We start from the raw sequence: 18,683 nt of genomic DNA on the forward strand, positions 1-18,683 counted from the left end.
GTCGACGCGATGTGGATGGTTAGTTTGATGTTTTTCCTTTTACTAAAAAAATCAGGTGAAGTTTAGCGATTATCCCGTGTACACCTTCCTCGTCTTTGATGTTTGTGCGCTGTTTCCTGTTGTGTCATGAGCCAACTCGTCTGCATCGCCACTTTGCTGAAAAGCAATCGAGGTGAGCCACAAAACGGCATGCGTTGTGCCGGAATTGTTCCCCTGTTTTATACTGGCACGTTTAGAATCCCTCGGAACGAACTCCTTTGATGATTCGGCGTATCAAATCAGACCTCGGCTCTGCACGTGTCCATCGGTGTGCGCGGGTTTTATCGCACCCAGAAAACAAGGGAGGGAGTGGGGGGGTCAACTCGTTGGCGGCCCATTCGCCGAATAGGCCAATTTGTCAGGGCAGCCGGTCGAAGGAAAACTCGTAAAAGAGGCCAGCTGGTCGCAGATTGTTAAAAGCCAACATATATCACTTTTTGTCCTGAAATTTTAAGACAAATATTGTAAAATCGCCTCGCGGTAACTGACATCCGGTGTGCCTGCTTTTGTCGAAGATAGCAACTTGCCGCTTTCGCCGCTTTCACGGTGCAGTGGGAGGACGGTCACTACGACTACGGTCACTTGCAATCTCAACGAAATGTCGCGTTTTTGTCGGTCACATGCCACTCTGATCGCCGCAGATAATTTCGATTTTTGGTTGTTTTTGAATAGGGAAATCTGCCGCGCATCGTTATAATTTGTGAATTTCTAGAATGCTTAGAGCCCGCAGAGTGTGTGCTATCGCCATACTTAGGCCTTGCGGATGCGGTTCGGATATGGATACGAAGTCTGCGGATATATGCAAAAATGTTCCAAAAGCCGGGATTCATGATTAAAAACAAATACCTCCGACTTGCATAACAATATCAACATTTATCAAACGTTTCGTCTCCTATACGGGAGACATCATCAGTGCGGCCTGGGAACACCCGACTAGCTACCAGAAATCCAACGCTTCTTCTTCCTTCTCTTCATCCGTGGCGCTGGTTCTGCCGACTTCTTCGTCCATGGCATAAGGGAGACATTATTATTGTCTGCCCTCGCTTCAACTTCTTTTTACGTCCGTCCTGGATGGTAAGTTAAATGACAAGTTATTTCAGGATGTCGGTGTATACGTCGGGGAGGGGGCCGCGGTTAGAACTCCGAATACACCATGATTCCAGAAATCTTCTGGGGCCCCACCGTTGTTCGCGTGCCAGGGTCACAGCATTCGCCAGGTCGAAAGCGTGACCAGTCGTCCAACAATGGTCCACCAGTTCTGTTTTTGATCTTGTGGCATGTGTTGCCTTCTCCACGTCTTTTTTGTGTTCTTTGAGGCGGGTACTCCGTTTGCGGCCAGTTTCTCCGATGTAACACTTGTCACAGTCCTGACAGTTCACTTTGTATACAACACCACTTTGAGATTCAGGAGGGGCTGGATCTTTTGGCTTCGAAATGAGGTCACGTAATTTTATATGGGGTTTGAGACCGGCGAATAGATTCCGAGACGCCTTTTACATAAGGGATAGTCACCACGCCTGCTTTGTAATTATTAGTCGCTTTTGTTCTTCCCTGCTGCATCTGTTTACGTGTGTTTTCAATAAAACCTTGTGAATATCCGCGCCTCAAAAGGGATCCGATAACAGTCTGAACTTCCGATGCTCGTAAATTTGAATTTGAAGGCAAATGTTCTGATCGGCTAATTAAGGTTTTTACAACGGCTCGCTTATGTTCTACAGGGTGGTGAGAATTGAAACTCAAAAAATTACCGGTATCACAAGGTTTACGATACACGGTGGTTTCAATCTGACCGGTGTCACTTCGGCAAACAGTTACGTCCAAAAAAGGTAACGTGCTATTTTGTTCAACTTCTCGCGTGAACTGTATGGAAGGTTCAATGCTGTTTAGGGTTGCATGGAAGTCATCGACGTGATCCTCATTTAAAATAACGAAAGTGTCATCTACGTAACGTCGATAGAATTTGACAGGGCATTCTTTTATTTCTAACGCGGTCTGCTCTATGTGTTCCATTACCAGATTAGCCAAGGTCACAGATACCGGACTACCCATTGGGCAACCCTCAATCTGACGATAGAATTGTCCACGGAAGGTGAAATGCAACTGATTTAGACAAAAACGCAAAAGAATAATAATATCCTCAACTGTCAGAGATGTCCGTGACGAAAGTGTGGAGTCATTACGTAGGCGTGTTTCGGCAACTTCCACTGCAAGAGTGGTCGAAACATTAGTGAACAAAGATATAACATCAAACGAGACCATTACATCTCCCTTGTCCAGAACATGACCTCGAATTAGGTCAACAAATTCTCGAGAGTTTATAACTGTAAAGTTGTTATTCCCTGTTATGGGAGAAAGCAGCTCTACTAGATATTTAGATAGGTTGTACGTGGGGGAACCAACAAACGACACAATCGGTCGTAGAGGACAATCGGAGTAAAGAATGTGCCCCTCCCTGAGGGTCACCAGGTTGTTTTGTCCCGGTCCTTCCTAGAAGTCGTAGGTCAGGGCCGGGTGATCGTGGACTGCCGCGCTGGATGGTCGCTTCTTGCTCGTTGGTGGTGGCGGAGCCTCGAAGAAAGACGCTCAAAGTCGAGAGCAACGATTGATAAAAATAAATGTATTAAAACGTCAACAGCAAACTTGGTTACAGAACTCTACTGTCCGCTCACGGCAGTAGAAATACCAAAAAAAACCGCGCCTCGGCGCAAAGTGCCCACCGCGCACGGCGGGGCTCAAAGAAACTGCTCGTCGCTCGCGACAAAGCTACGCGGACCGGCGGACCGCGGGAGATAACTTGCTCCGCGCACGGGCTTGTTCAAACTCAACGCTTCCTCGCCAGCGCGGACGAGAAAACTCCCCGCTGACACAGGGCCTGTCCAATCAGGACAATTATACAATTCTATTGGCCCCAGTGCCAGCGGGTCCTCCACCAATTACAGAAAGGCCACCGAACTCGTCATTTCCCTTTTCTAAGAAGAGAAACAATGCTACACCCCTGGGGGAACTCTCCAATCGGGGCGATACTTTACTACTTTACGGGGAAAACACCTTCCACTCCGCCGCGTCAAAACAAATTGGCGCCGTGTCCTTCGAAGTTAGCGAGTAAAGCGTAATGGAGTCCAGGTGGACCCAGACCGGCGCCCCTCGTCGCTAAAACCTTATTGCAGCAGTCCCCCGACTGCACAAGCCGTCACTGGAAACGCGCCGTGACGACAAAGTCGCCACTACCTGGCGGCGACAGGCAAGAATGTCTGTCTCCCTCCCGAGCCAAAGATTAAAAAGGGCTCAAGCCACTCATCCCCCCAGCCTCGGGACGAGCCGTCGGGGTGCCCCCATCCGAACGGTTGAAGGTCGATTCACTCAGTTTCCAGGAAACGACAAAATTCTCAAGCGATCCCTACAATCGGGTTTGTGAATTTTGGGGAGGCCGTAAAGTTTTGGAGTACAACCATCGGAAGAAAAAAGGCGGCGGTAAATTGTGTCATTTAAGCGGTTCTTCTTTTTTAGATCACGTAGGTGGTCAACCAGAGCTCTTTCAGATTTTTTAGTCGGATCCTGTGCTAACTTTACAAAATGCGCAGTGTCCTGGAGGATGGCATCCATTTTTTGAAAATAAGCCTCTTTGTCAATGACAACAGTGCCCTTTCCTTTATCTGCAGAAAGGACAAGGATTGAATGGTCGGATTTAAGGTCCCGTAGTGCCGCTTGTTCGTGCTTATTTAGATTCGACGGGGTGGTTCTTGCGTTATTTAAAGTAGTCATTATACGGCTGCGTGCTAGGTTAATCCCTGAGCTATCATGGAGATGACGTAGCTTCTCTTCTATTTCCACGATAATGTCTCGTTTGGGGACAACGCGCGGGGCCAAAGCGAAATCGAAGTCTGCGGATGCGGATCGGATAAACAAACTGTTATCCGCGCAGGGCTCTAATGGTGGGCTATATAACGGACCGAGGACCTCGCTTTGACCACGAGGATTGTGTATCGGGCTGAAAAAGCGACTGCACAGCTCGATGTTCGGACCAACAAAGGGACTGTTGATTGGTGGCGCGCGTGCGCTATGGAAACAGTCCCTTTGATGGCCTGGACATCGAGCTGCGCAGTCGCTTCCTCAGCCCGAAACAGATTATATGCAACTAAATTCGATTGGTTTTTAGCTCGAGTTTAGAATACAACTCACGTCGCCAACGGTGGCCAGGCGAACCGAACCGTTTCGGGGTGTGTTCGATTTTACCCGGTGGAATATTTGCAGAGGCTGAATGCTATGAAAATGAATAAACTAGCCGCAAACCCCGGCTGATTGAGTCGACCCTGGTCGAAGGAGCTATAGCCAGAATATACACCTAAAATTACTTTCAGCGCTCACAAAATCACTATATTTTTACGCATAATTAATCACTCTGATTAAAGTTCATCAATTATGGCCCTCTCGTAAGACGCCTGCAGGTGGCGCTAGTTAACTTGATCTTCTCAGGAAGTTGGCTTCTCATTGACAGACTGGGGGAAAAACTTCTGGGCCAAATTTGCAAGATCCGATCAGAAGCGCACTGTCAAATGCTCTGGGGTCGGGCTTCTCTTCGCGAAATTTGACCCGCGTGCGCTTAAGTCGACCCTGTATGGTGCGCGTAAAAAGAGCTAGAGCCGTGAAAAACACGTCTCCTTGAACGCCTAAGATAAATTACAGCGCTCACCAAAAGACTTTATTCGATTGTATAATTACTCAAGCCGATTGAAGCGGATTAAATATTGCCCTCCAGTAGACACCTTCAGCCAGTACATCCCTCAGATTCTTAGAAGAACGCCTGTTTTGCCGTGTTGCGTCACTCAGGGTCTTGCCGTTCCATAGGAATTATTGTCTACAAAACATCCGCCTTTTTGCGCGATAAACAAGGTTGCTTAAAAACAAACATCTTCTTCGAGGAATTGTTGGATACACGAACACATTTCCTGCTCATTTGTCGATACTGTGCTGTGTATAAATATCACATTGTTCCCGTATGTATAACAACCTGTGTTAATGAAACCCCGTAGCTATGAAGTTTAAATTCAGCCGCAAAGCCTAGATTTCTTCGCTATCCTGTGCCGCCCAACCGTTTCCCGTGTAACAAAATTTGTTTCCTACAAATTTCGTTTATTTCTCAATGGCCTTCTTTGGATTTATTATTTATTAATGATATTCTGAACGATATTTTGTTAAAACTCACACTATATATGTGGATGATTCAGTTCTTTATTATGAGGAAATAATGCTAGCGGTAAGTGTGGGGTGAACGAGGATCTGGATATGATTCTGAAGTAGTGCAGCTCTTGGCAGGTGTATATAAATTATGAAAAATATGTTTTTATGACAGTAACTCACAAAAGAAAGCCCCAACAGAATAACTATAACGTAGGAGCTCATATCCTAGAAGAGATTTTCGAGTATAAATACCTAGGAATTTGGACAACGAACCGTTGAAGCCAGAATAAGCACATTGACTAGTTGCACGCAATGGTCTTCGTAAATTATTATATTAAAAAAGAAATTTAAAACAATGTACATCGAACACGAGATTATTAGCTTGTAAAACTATTATTCGGCTCGTGCTTGAGCACGATAATCACTTGGGACAAATTACATCAGCAAACACAAATTTAGACCTGGCTAAATTAGATAGTTTCTGCTCGACCCGATCGTTTCCAACAGTGACGTCATGGGATGAGCGCTACGGCCTTCAATCTAGGTGATAATGCTCCAGCATTCACACGAGAGCTGTGACCAGGTGTACGAGCATCTCGGCGATTTTGACATGAACTGTGAAAAGAGCGAACGTCAACACTGCGTCAAACCCTTGCAGATCTGGAAAAAGAGACATTGAAATTACTAAAAAGCAGTGAATCGTACGAGGCGTTTTTGGTAGCGCGGGCGCATCAAGGATGTGATATCCTCACATTCTTGAAGCACAAACTCTCATTTTATTTTACTTTTTGTTGCACGAAAGGCACAAGCTTGAAAGGAGCCGACGTTGACACACACACGCACAAAAATACATGTGTAAAAATACAAATATACATATTTATTTCTTTTTACATTTAAAAATATCCCATAAAAGAAAAAAAAATCCGAAGGAAACGAAAACCATTGGGATACAAGAAGATAAGCATATGGTCGTCAACACCAGTCACTCATCCCGCCGTCCCTCGTGGACCTTGGGAAGGACAAACGGCGTGCTCAGCATGAGCAGCGCCATCGCGGCCTCTCTGCATGAACGCAGGGTCTTCGTCGTCGTCGTCGTCTCGGGCTGTGGGCGGCGACTCGGGCAGTGAGATCGGACGACCCGGGCTCCGGGGGACCATGGCCCGCGCTGCTGGTGGCTTTCCTTGGATACCGCTCGGGCCGGCCTCTTGCAGGTCTAGGGCGGAGATGCTCCCGTGGCCTGCATTTCCGCGTTAGTTTAAAGGGGACATCGATGTCACCTGGTTTCAGGCAGACGTGCACGCAACGCGTTACTAGTAACGAGTCACTTCTACCTATTTACTTTTTTCGGTAACGAGTAACCTATTTAGTTACTTCTTTTATTTTGTTTTTTTTAATTAAAGGAACGAGTGACATACCTGGTTACGCTTAACGCCAAGTAACGACCAACGGTATTCCGCTAATTTTTGAGGAGTGGCGTGTACAACACCGTTTAAGCAGCCTCCTTTTAACTCTAACTTTAGTGCGCGTCTATTGCGACAAAGGCAGATGGCCAAACCGAAAAACAACTAAACAGTATGACAGTGTAGCAGTGTAGTATGACACTATAGCAGTATGACTGAGTATAGCAACGTTTATTGCTGAGCACGTCAGTCGAACTCTACAGCTGGGAATGTCCTTCCTCCAGCGAACACAATAAGGTTCGTTGGTCGCACCTTGTAGACTTGTGTACTGACTCAATGTAAACCCGGAAATCGCCAACACGGGAAGGCACAGGACCCATTTTCAACTTGGAACTTTAGAAGCAGAGCAACCGAAGAGAGAGGGAATCCCAGATTCAGCAGCTCTTTCTGAAGTACACAAAACTGCCGTTCCTTCGAGCGCGTAAGAGCGAATGGTATCCAGAAAAGAAAAGAAACGGTATTGTTTTGCATTCTTGTATTGTATTGTAGAACGACTCCTCGGCATCTCCGGAGACTCAAGGAAGCGGGGAAGCAACGGATGAAAACTTTTGAGAGGCAATGACTACTGGAAAGAAGAAAATAAACCACGAAACAAAAGCAGCTGTGGATTTGGACGTCAAAGTAACTCGTATACTTCGGAGGTTATGTAACGGGTTCCTATTGAGAACCGGCAACGAGTAACCTATTTAGTTTTTTTTTTCATTTTAGCTATAAAGAGTAACAGTATTTACTTACTTTTTTGTGGTATCGTGTATGTGTCTGAAGCTTCCTATATATTTAATAAGAAACACTTCCAAATTAATATCCGATTTCCGTGGAATTGAGAATCAAACAAAAAATTCCGAAGTTTCCGAAAAAAACATACACTTCGAGAAACACAGTCCGAATTTGACGAAATATAAACTCCGATAACACGGAATTATAAGTTTGAGGTATGAGGGAGTTTTCGTAGACCGCGTTTCCCCCTCCGCTAAGCCCTCCGCAACGAAGCAGCAGCTACCGCACCGGCGCGACCATGGCCGTCACTGCAGAGTTCCGGCTAGCGTAGCTGGTTGCGGAGAGCGTTGCGGGACAGCGGAAACGATCTACGAAAACTCCAAATAGGGAGTTGTAGTAGATCGTTTTCCTTCTCCGCTACGTTATCCCCGAAGAAAACGCCGCAGCTGCGCATGCGCGCCGCCAGCCTTCTCTGCATAGTTCAAGGTCTTGTGGCGGATTACGGAGCGCTACCCGCGTGCTTAGCGGGCTGCGGAAACGGTCTACTGCAACTCCCTATTGTTTCCGCTAAATTTAGCGGGGAAACAATCGGTCTGTCGGTTCTGTGACCTGGTGTTACGGGACATTAAATTTGGCGCCAAATTTAATGGCGTTAAAAAGCAGAACAAACTGTTCACCGTGCTCGGTCCCATTTCTGGAGTCATTCAACCTTTTTAACGTTTTTTCTTTACTTTAATTACCTTATTTTAGTCATCTCAAAACAAATGTGAAATAACTGCCACAAGCATACTTGAGAGTGCCTAGGACCCGCGATATGTGATGCGGAAATCATCCGAGCGCAGTGTTGTTTATTTAAGTGGGAAGGCAGCGAAACGCCCACGGTGACTTCAAGATTTTTTTCGTGCTGACTGCTGTTGAGTGTGCCTTTTGTGCTGCGAATACTGGCAGCAACATGAAATATTACTACAGCAATGATTTTTGTTTGTTTATTTTGTTGAGCATCCACAATTTGTTCTCATTAGATTGCTTTTTTTTTTCTCGTTCCGCTACTACCACGTTCCATGCACGAGCCTTGGCTCGTGTGAGAATCGAGCTGTGAAACCCGAGAAGAACATAACGAATTGTATCATGTTACTTCTCCCGCAGTGAAGAGCGGTCGAGGCTGGCAGCCAGGAAGTATGCTCGTATCATCCAGAAGCTGGGCTCTGACGTGAGTCCGCTCTCCCTCGTCTGCTGGCGCCTTCGGGCATAGCAAAGTCCACAGACGGGGCTGTGCATCAAGGCAATGCATCCTAGATAATGAGGCGGTAGTCCTGGAGTTTTCACTTCACCTATTGGAGGGCAGTGTAGGGCACATATTGGGCAAAAGTGCTCCTCTGCTAGGTGAACTAAACTTTTTCTTTTTCTCTCTGGTTACAGCATTTTGTGTGTGCAATGAAAGTTGTTACTGTATCTCAGATCCATTGCAGGTGCGAGATGCTTTAGCTTTGGGTTGCAGCCACAGTGTAAGATACATGTATTGTAAAATCCGGAGCAAGTGCCCACCCAAAATTTTGTGATAATCATGTAAAACTGGGGGTTGGGTGCTTCTTAGGTGAACATTATATAAAGATATGTCCTTTGTGTATTTTACATATGTTACAAAGTTGAGGGATGGGCGCTTATTGTAGAATGGGCGGATGCTCGGTATTTTACGGTTGGTGTAGACATTGTGCACGTGACACCTGCCAGATAAAGTCCTCTCCTCACTCGGTTGCAAGCAGTGCCACCAGGTGGCGCTTCGATAAGCGGCTAGTAGTATATAAAGTATATAATAGGTAAGGGCAACAGAAATGCAGCTGTAATGAAAAATAGAGCACTTTGGAATTACAACAGGTATGAGGTGGTGAGAGAGATTTGGAAAGGGGTCATGGTGCCTGGCTTGACTTTTGGAAACGCAGTGCTATGCATGAAATCCGAAGTGCATGCGAAACTAGAAATAAAACAGCGCGGAGTAGGTAGACTGGCTTTGGGGGCACATTGCAAAACGCCAAACCAGGGAGTACAAGGAGACATGGGATGGGCATCATTTGAGAGCAGGGAAGCGGTGACCAAGGTAGAATTTAAGGATAGGTTGAGGCAAATGGACGGGGAGCAATGGGCACGAAAGGTTTTCAGCTATTTATACATGAGGAGTGTAGACACAAAGTGGAGACAGCGCACTAGGAAATTAAGAGGAAAGTTTTTGGGCTATAGCGAAGATACGGAAGAGCGAGTCTCAGTTAAGAAGAAAGTTAAGGCCACAGAAAGAGATTGGTGGCTAGAGGGAATGCAGACAAAGACGGCTCTGGAAAGCTATAGATTAAACAAAAGAGTTATTGCCAAAGAAAGCATTTATGACAATTCTAGGGGAAGCTCATTGCTGTTTGAGGCAAGAACGGGTGTTCTGCGAACCAGAACATACAGAGTGAAGTACCAGGAAATTGATACAGTGTGCACTGCTTGTGGAGAGGAGGACGAGACGGCTGAGCACTTGATACTCTACTGTAAAGGGCTTCACCCTATGCCTACCGAAGACAACATAGATTTAATAAAGTCATTGGGTTTTAGAGACAGCGAAGGGAGAGTGGATTTCAAGACTGTAGAGATTACCAAGCAAAGATTAAGTGAATGGTGGCAGAAATCGAGAGAAAACTAGGTATTTTCTTATCCACTGATGGCAAGGGGGTTTCATAGCCTCACTTTCTTTGCGCTGCGGAGTGAATATAGATTTCACATTTAAATATTCTAAGCTTAAATGGTAAAACAAAATGGCTAGGTGGCGTAAGCTACCGCCCGATCCAAAGGGCTCAGCCGTATTCATCCATCCATCCATCCAGTAGAGAGCTCAAACCTAGGTGAAGGACTAACAGCCCTATTAAGGAACATTTACAAAGGTAATAAGGTGATTATAACATGGGAAGGAAAGGCGACGGGAAAATAGAGACAAGACGAGGCCTTAGGCAGGGGTGCCCGTTAACGCATATGCTGTTTATGTTACATCTGAGAAGATTGGAGGATAGACTAGAGAAGAGTGGGCTTGGATTCGACCTTTCGTACAGTAAGCTAGGCCAAAAAATTCAGCAATCCTTTCCGGGATTGATGTATGCGGATGATATTGTACTAATGGCTAACAACAGGACAGAGTTGCAGGAATTAATGAGCATATCTGTGGTAAGGAAGGAGAGGAATTAGCTTTAGAATTCAGTAGTGAAAAATCAGCAATCATGATTTTTAACAATGATGAAGTTGAGTTGAGAGGCTGAAAATATAGAATATTATAGTTGAGAGAGCTAGTAAATACAAGTATCTAGGAGTATGGATATGTGACGGTGCAGAATATCTCAGTGAGCATGAAAAGTATAGAACAGGTGAGGGCAACAGAAATGCAGCTGTAATGAAAAATAGAGCACTTTGGAATTACAACAGGTATGAGGTGGTGAGAGAGACTTGGAAAGGGGTCATGGTCCCTGGCTTGACTTTTGGAAACGCAGTGCTATGCATGAAATCCGAAGTGCATGCAGTACTAGAAATAAAACAGCGCGGAGTAGGTAGGCTGGCTTTGGGGGCACATTGCAAAACGCTAAAACCAGGGAGTGCAAGGAGACATGGGATGGGCGTCTTTTGAGAGCAGGGAAGCGGTGAGCAAGATAGAATTTGAGGATCGGTTGAGGCAAATGGATGGGGACCAATGGGCAAGAAAGGTTTTCAGCTATTTATACATGAGGAGTATAGACACAAAGTAAAGGCAGCGCACTAGGAAATTAAGAGGAAAGTTTTTAGGCTATTGTGGAGATACAGAAGAGCAGGTCTCAGTTAAGAAGAAAGTTAAGGCCACAGAAAGAGATCGGTGGCTAGAGGGAATGCAGACAAAGACGGCTCTGGAAAGTTATAGATTAAACAAAACAGTTATTGCCAAAGAAAGCATTTATGACAATTCTAGGGGAAGCTCATTGCTGTTTGAGGCGAGGACGGGTGTTCTGCGAACCAGAACATACAGAGTGAAGTACCAAGAAATGGATACAGTGTGCACTGCTTGTGGAGAGGAGGACGAGACGGCTGAGCACTTGATACTCTAGTGTAAAGGGCTTCACCCTATGCCTACCGAAGACAACATAGATTTAATAAAGTCATTGGGTTTTAGAGACAGCGAAGGGAGAGTGGATTTCAAGACTGTAGAGATTACCAAGCAAAGATTAAGTGACTGGTGGCAGAAATCGAGAGAAAACTAGGTATTTTTTTATTCACTGATGGCAAGGGGGTTTCATAGCCTCACTTTCTTTGCACTGCGGAGTGAATATAGATTTCACATTTTAATATTCTAAGCTTAAATGGTAAAACAAAATGGCTAGGTGGCGTACGTAAGCTACCGTCCGATCCAAAGGGCTCAGCTGTATTCATTCATCCATCCATCCATCCATCCATCCATCCGGTTTACTTTATGTGACGGGTGACGCGCCGATCGGCACATAGCGCATCTTTTTCGACCTCAGCCAAACTTGTCGAAGGTAGCGCCCTTCAATTACATTTGACAAATTTTGCGTAAGACAAATGTTAGTGGTGCGCAGCGTGGCCAGAGATACAGGGGTGAGAGCGTAACCCAAGTACTTAAAAAGGATCGGAAGAAAAGGCTCCCCTCTTAGCCGGTTCCTCTTTTGTGAACCCCACATCGCTTTGCCCTCCCTCGGAGATTTGCCTGTCACCCAAACTTCGCATAAAAGAGGCTTTACTCTCTGTCACCTGCACACTGTCCGTAAAACAAATTAGTTAAATTTTTTTTTAACGTCAACATTGGGAATTGTTGTTAACGAGTACTTTAGCGGGGCCGATAATTAAGGAAATGTCTCACCCGGTCTGTATGGTGGGGTATCGAAATATGTACCGAGGAAATAATTTCGTTATAAAGCAAACCACGTCCGAGACAATATCCCTTTCTTAGATTATGCGCGCTGAAGCTCATAAAAAGTTGGCGTCCGCAAAAATCAATCTGTGATCAGTGAACTTGAGACTTGATGTGTCCTTCGCGAAGCACATTGTTAATCAGGTTGCCGATATTTTTATTTTTTACACTACGCATGTTTGCCATTCAATCAGTTTATTTTATTCGTAATTATGATTTGAAACCACTTCGTAGTTTACAAAGTTGCTGTTTTCTTGTTTGTGTGCTAAAAAGGAACGTCTCTATCCCAAAATTAAGCGAAAATGACGTAAAACAACAACACAGCCGCATGCGCTGGAACCGAAACCAATCAAATTGAAGGCGCCCATTGGTGAGGACGATGGCAGAGGGTACGCCAGCGCTCCCCGTCCGGTACATGTGACCTTTTAAACATCCCATTGGCTGTGCTGTACAATGGCAGCGTGCATGAAACACTGGGCATCAGGTGCACGCCTTAGCAAAAGTAGTAGAAGCTTACCCGGGGGTCCGCGTATGGGCCCAGCTTTGCCGCATCCGTGGTCATCTGGGACGTCGATTCCGCTCCCTGCTGAGCCGGGCCTGGAGTGATCACTGTGGCCCGTCCCGATGCCGGAGTCATTCTCCATGGTGTCATGCCTGGTAGCCTTGTGGTACTTCAGGTTGCTCTTGTGGCTCGTGCCGTAGGCACAGATGTCGCAGCGGAACAACAGCTTCTTGCCATTGTGCACGCACATATGGCGAACAAGAAGGCTCTTCCTGGGGAACCTGCTCGCGCACAGCGGACATTTGTACGTCGGGGGACCGATGCCGGCCCTGCGGTGTACCAGGTCTCGATGCAGGTCCAAGGACCATCTATCCTTGAGCTCCTGACCGCAACAGATCTGCGGCTTGGTGAGGGCATCGTGTTTGTCACTGACGTGTCGCTTCAGGTCGCTGATCCGGTTGGTGCGATAGTTGCAACCCAGTCCGTCGCACTGCAGATTACGGCTGTTGACCTTGCTCTCATCGGACACCTCGTGAGTCGATTCATCGGACGATCTGGACATTTCGAGACACGAAAAGTTAAAATTAACCAAAGCGGCAATACGCGACACATCTAGGTGGACTTGGGGAAGACGTGGGGCTTGAAATGAACTTTCTGGGTTCGTGGGGTCAAAGAGGTCTAAGAACCAAACAGAAATGAACGAACATTTGCATCAAATTATTTTGGTGTTTTCTTCTGCGCACCGCTCAGAGCACGCAACTTGAACGCCAGATTTTGCCATCGTAGTCGGGCTTAGAGGCAGATCCGGCAGAAAAGCAAACTATAGTGAGCGCACTTAGATATACAGCCGAAAACCAAATAACGTATATTCTGACGAGGTAACGGGGCATACCGGCTGTACACCACACCAGTAAAGTGGCTGAGAAAGAAAAAAATATTTTCGGAACAAACTGCAGGACGCTGCAGGTCGGACGTCAGGGTTCAAAAGAAACACAAATTGGCTAAATGAAGAACTAAAACTTTTTGCTAAGTAGAGTTCTAAAAGTGAAAATAAACACGCTGCAAACCAAAACATTTGGCTTACAGAGCGAAATAACAGAACATACAGTGTGTAAAGCATATGCAACATAACGGTCAAAGTTACATTCAGCAACAGGGTGTGTGTATTTGATCGGCAGTAGCCCCAACTCTTTCGGATATTTATCTAAGAGACATAGATCTGCGTCTTCTAGAGTCTTTTAGACATAGATCCCCTAAGGAAATTCTGATGAGGAGGTACGTAGACGATATCTTGGTTTGTTCAACAGACGCCTCCTTAGCGGATTCTTTGGAGAAAGTAGTGTTCGAAGCAGCGCCCGAATTAAAGTTTTCGCTATAGAGACCGAATGACGACCGTTTACAGTATCTCGATATTCAACTTAGGAATAGTTCAGGCCTTTGTTGGGAGTACAGAAAGTTCGCAGCAAAACCTCTTCTTCCTTTCAATAGCTGCCATTCTAAATATTTCAAACTGGGAATAATTCGAAATCTCGTCAATTCAACAGTACAGAAATCATGCTCACATTTTATTGGCTCTTCTCTTCGTCGACTGACAGAACGTTTCCAGGTTGCTGGGTATCCTCAGGAACATATTTTAAGGCAGTTGATGTATATGGTATGTCCAAGGAAGTCAATTCGAAAAAATCCTAGACCTTCAAAGCGAATAGTCCTTCCATATTTTCATAAAATTTCGCACAACATCAAAGCGTTAGCCAGCAGGTTTAATATTGGCACCGCTTTTTCTACAGATTATAGATTGAGCCGTTTGACCCCTTTTGCCTCGACTGTTTCAGGTTGCACGATAAAACACAGAGATAGGGATGTAGAATGTTCGTCGGATGTCGTTTACTAGATACCCTTTGATTGTGGCCTCTGTTATATTGGACAGACTAAACGCTGTATAAATGAGCGCTTGATTGAACACAAACGTTGTATAATGAAAAAATACCCGTACTCCGAAGTGTCAAAACATGTTATCGAATGTGGGAACTGTGCACCGTTGTGGCATTTAACTTCAGTAGTGTTGCGGGAAAAAGATGACCATAAGCGATAGATAAAAGTCATTAACAATACTAGGTCACGGGAACGCAGTGAATAAGCCGTCGTTTGGGTTGGACAACGAACATCGGCGTTTTCTTAGGCTGTGAGAAGTTTTGACCTTCAAAGTTTATCTTTGTAGGTTTTCGGGTAAAAGAAACGTTAAGTCGTTTGTTTTTGTGCGTGTGTGTGTGTGTGTTAATGGGCTTAGGCTATGGCTTAGGCTTTCCAGTGTGTTTGGCGGTCGGGTAGTGAGGGGTCAAAGATAAGAGAGGTGCATGACGCAGAGTCCGTTGTCCTTGTACTTAGTCAAAGGTTACATTGGTGGAAAGTGGCATTCTTTGGGGTTCTCACCCTCTCCCCCTTTTTTTTTTTCTTTTTCGGAAAATAAAAATTTCAGCAGTGTTAGAGACTTTTTAGTGTTGTGTCGTTTACTCGCAGTCTCGGGGTTTTTTCAACCATGAGAAAAAGGAGACGGCTGAAACCGTGCTGCAGAAAAGAGTCTTTGACCTTGAAACATACCTTCGCGAATCGAGCTTCGTATCAGAAAAGCACGTCAAGAATACGATGAAAAGTCAGTGTAATAACTGAATATCAATAGAAAGTCCCAAAAGCACTATGCAAATAGAAGACACCTCTCCACTGTCTGAACTAATAGAAAGAATGACCGCGCAAGAAATTGGCAAATTGATTGTCGACGTGCGCGAACTGACTGTTTGCAAAAAAATGGCGGAAGCATCGCCGAGGAGCGGGCGGTCTCGTTGATGCAAAGGCCCGGCCAGTTTGTCTGGACTCGATAAAAAAATGCACGTCTAAACATTTCGTGATGAAATTCATTGCGAGCAAAACTAAAAAAAGACAGCCGACGTGAAAAGAAAAGAACGCGTGGCGAACACCGATGGCGATGTGTTGGAGCTACTTGGCGGCAGGTTCAGGCTTGGTTCAGGGTTCTGAAAACATCCATGTTTAGCGGCGTAGACTCCATTTTCCCGGGGGGGGGGGGGGGGGGGGGGGCAGGTTGAAAAGTTCTAAGGAGGGGGGGGGGGGGGGGAGAGGGGCTTTTCCGCGCAATTTTTGTTACACCGGCAATAGTTTATCTTAGGGGGTAGATGTTACAGCGTATGTATATCACCATGTGTCCGTCGCTGTGTGTCAATGTCAATTACCGTGCAAGCGTAGCCGTGTGGTCATCGCCGGTACCACCGCGCATATGCCGGCGAGCACAAATCTGAAAAACAAAATGCTTGTGCCAGTTGCGAAGTTGTGGGGGTAGAACCCAGGCCCCTGTGCTTCTGAAGCAATAATCCACTCGACCACGAGTCTTTTCTTTTTAATACATGGAACTAGACCCTGCGGCTGAAATATCAGGCCAAACGCTCATTAACAAGACAACGCACAAAACAGTGTTCAAACCAAGGAGACCAAGCGGACGTAAAAGTGATCGATGCCGCGTTACCTTCTCGCCAGAACTGAAGATTGAAGATGGCGAAAGCACGCGCGCTGGGATTCCATTTCCCACGTATTTTGTCAATAAAGGCAACGTGGGCGTTATTTTGTTTGCATGCCACTACTAGAAGCTCGTTACATGGCACGTAAACAGCGCCTCGGTAAGAATCACAAACCGGAAAAGGGGGGGGGGGGGGGGGGGGGGCGGACGAGCCTCGACGCCCCCGCGTAGTCTACGCCTATGTCCCCGTTTAATATTTATCCAAAAGGAGCGACTGGCATTCAATAAATAATGCACACGCGAGACCCGTCTAAAATGTATTTGGAGATAAACGTGGATAACGAGCGTTTCCCTATCGCGACGTTCTTTGCAAAAACGGCGGGACATCGCAGAAAAGAGTTATGTAACCTACATGTATTAAAAATAGGGTTAAACTTTTTGTGGCATCTCAACACTGAAGGACACGCCTGCTACGGCACTAAAGTTGCGCAAGCGCAGAAAGGAGTACAAACGTCTCACTAACGCGAGGGCGCTCGTGTCAGCACCGTTGTAACTGGTACACCTTATGTGCCTTTTAGAGCGGGAAGTAAGTCGGCCATAGAATCTTTGGATATCTTACGATTTTCCTTGCTGGTGGGATCTCACACCGTCACTATGGGCGCGAATGAAGCACGCACCATCACGACCCGCGATCCTCAGTTTACGATCTACAAACGGTTCATAATATCGCTCGACCTAGATATCTTCTAGTGCTTACGGTGAAAGTGCTCAAAACTTACCCATCCATTTTCTTGGTAGGTCTAGACGGGTAGGGTGCCTTCATGTGGCGCTTGAAGGCTCCCTAGAGACGGGGACCCATGCCTCCTGTCCAAGTAGAATCTTGAAGAGCCGACGAAAAGGCGTATAATGTCTTCGGAGAAAGTTCCGCCAAGATGCGCCACCTACACCTGCGCCATCTCAGACGACAGAACCCTGATTGTCCGGTTCGAGGTGAAATAGTCACCGGGAAAAATCGAATGTCCACTACCCTGTGAACCCTCAGCTCTGGTCCTTTGTTACCTATTATCCGTGGTGACAAAAAAGGTACCAGAGGTGCAGGCAAAAGAGGGAGGGTAAGACAAGGTCACTGCGTTCGATCTAATTCTGTGTGGAAAAACGGTAAAAAAAAACAAAAAAAACAATGACCTTGTGATTCTGCAGAGACACATTGTGCCCCGTTGGATATTCCTTGGACGATAGAACTGTACGATGTAAAAAAGCGTTTCTGCTAAGAGGTAAAAAAAAAAAAAGTGGTATCCGGTTGGAAGTGTAGGACGTCATCCCTCCCCAAATGCTTGCCTCCTTTAGAAAAAGAAAAAAAAAAGAGTACAATAAGTCGTGTTTTCTTTATGTTTTAATATTTATAGCAGACTGTTACAAATCAGGGAGGAAGCGGATTAAATAACTAGTCATTAGGCGCTAACCGAAGTCGCTTCATCGAACACCGCCTAGTTGAGCAGTTGGAGCTGTGGATCTAGGAACTAGTTTTCGTCTAGCACCGGAAGGATGGCAGTGTTGTAATAATCTGAATCCAAAAATACCCCAAAAGCCGGGAGACGTCATAATTAAAATAAGAACGCCGACTTGACATAACAGAAAAAACAACTTCATTAGACGTTTCGCCTCCCATGCGGGAGGCATCATCAGTAGTTACACAGCAAATGCAGGGTTCAACCTAAACTCAACGCTATTTATCACGAATGTCCGTGTAAGCTTCGTGGAGAGGGCCGCGGTTTTTGTTGCACACGGATGTGTCCCTGCGAAGAAACCACGATTCTAGAAGCTTTCGGGGCCCCCATCTGTCCTCTCTCGCCAAGGTCGTCGCGGCCGGAAAGTCGAAAGAATGCCCCATTGTCCACGCATAATCCACCAGTTCAGTCGCGTCGCGTGGGATGCGTACGTGACGTCACGCTTGTGTTCTTTGAGTCTGGTATCTCTCCTCCGTCCGGTTTCACCAATGTAGGACGCTGGGCAGTCACTGCAGGGGATCTTGTAGATAACGCCTCTTTGGACGTTCGCCGGGGTTGGGTCCTTTGGTTTGGAAACGGAATGATGCCTCCCGCATGGAAGGCGAAACGTCTAATGAAGTTGTTTTTTCTGTTATGTCAAGTCGGCGTTCTTATTTTAATTATAATCTGAATCCGGACATTTCATCGACCGCCGTTTCGTCAAATACCGTTTGATTGAAGCCGCTTCGTCGAGCGCCATTTCACCCAACGATGTTTCATGAATACGTTTGAGCAGTACGAATTCTTAATCTTGGAAATAGATTTTTCTTCTTTTTTTCTTTTCTTTTAACACCAGAAG

General features: G+C 45.9%; 1 protein-coding gene across 1 annotated transcript; it reads right to left on the reverse strand.

The window, feature by feature from the left end:
* Positions 1–6,079: 6,079 nt before the first annotated feature.
* LOC120839260 (zinc finger protein 316) lies at positions 6,080–17,277 on the reverse strand. The gene is made up of 3 exons (XM_042289280.1): positions 17,117–17,277; positions 12,827–13,368; positions 6,080–6,451 (listed from the first exon to the last, which is right to left on the reverse strand). Exons 1-3 carry the CDS (start codon positions 17,158–17,160, stop codon positions 6,204–6,206), a joined length of 834 nt encoding a protein of 277 aa, XP_042145214.1. The 5' UTR covers positions 17,161–17,277; the 3' UTR covers positions 6,080–6,203.
* Between the last annotated feature and the right edge of the window lie 1,406 nt (positions 17,278–18,683).

The sequence above is a fragment of the Ixodes scapularis genome, unplaced genomic scaffold (assembly GCF_016920785.2).
Source record: "Ixodes scapularis isolate PalLabHiFi unplaced genomic scaffold, ASM1692078v2 PGA_scaffold12__126_contigs__length_90152505, whole genome shotgun sequence".
In the NCBI taxonomy this organism is placed as follows: domain Eukaryota; kingdom Metazoa; phylum Arthropoda; class Arachnida; order Ixodida; family Ixodidae; genus Ixodes; species Ixodes scapularis.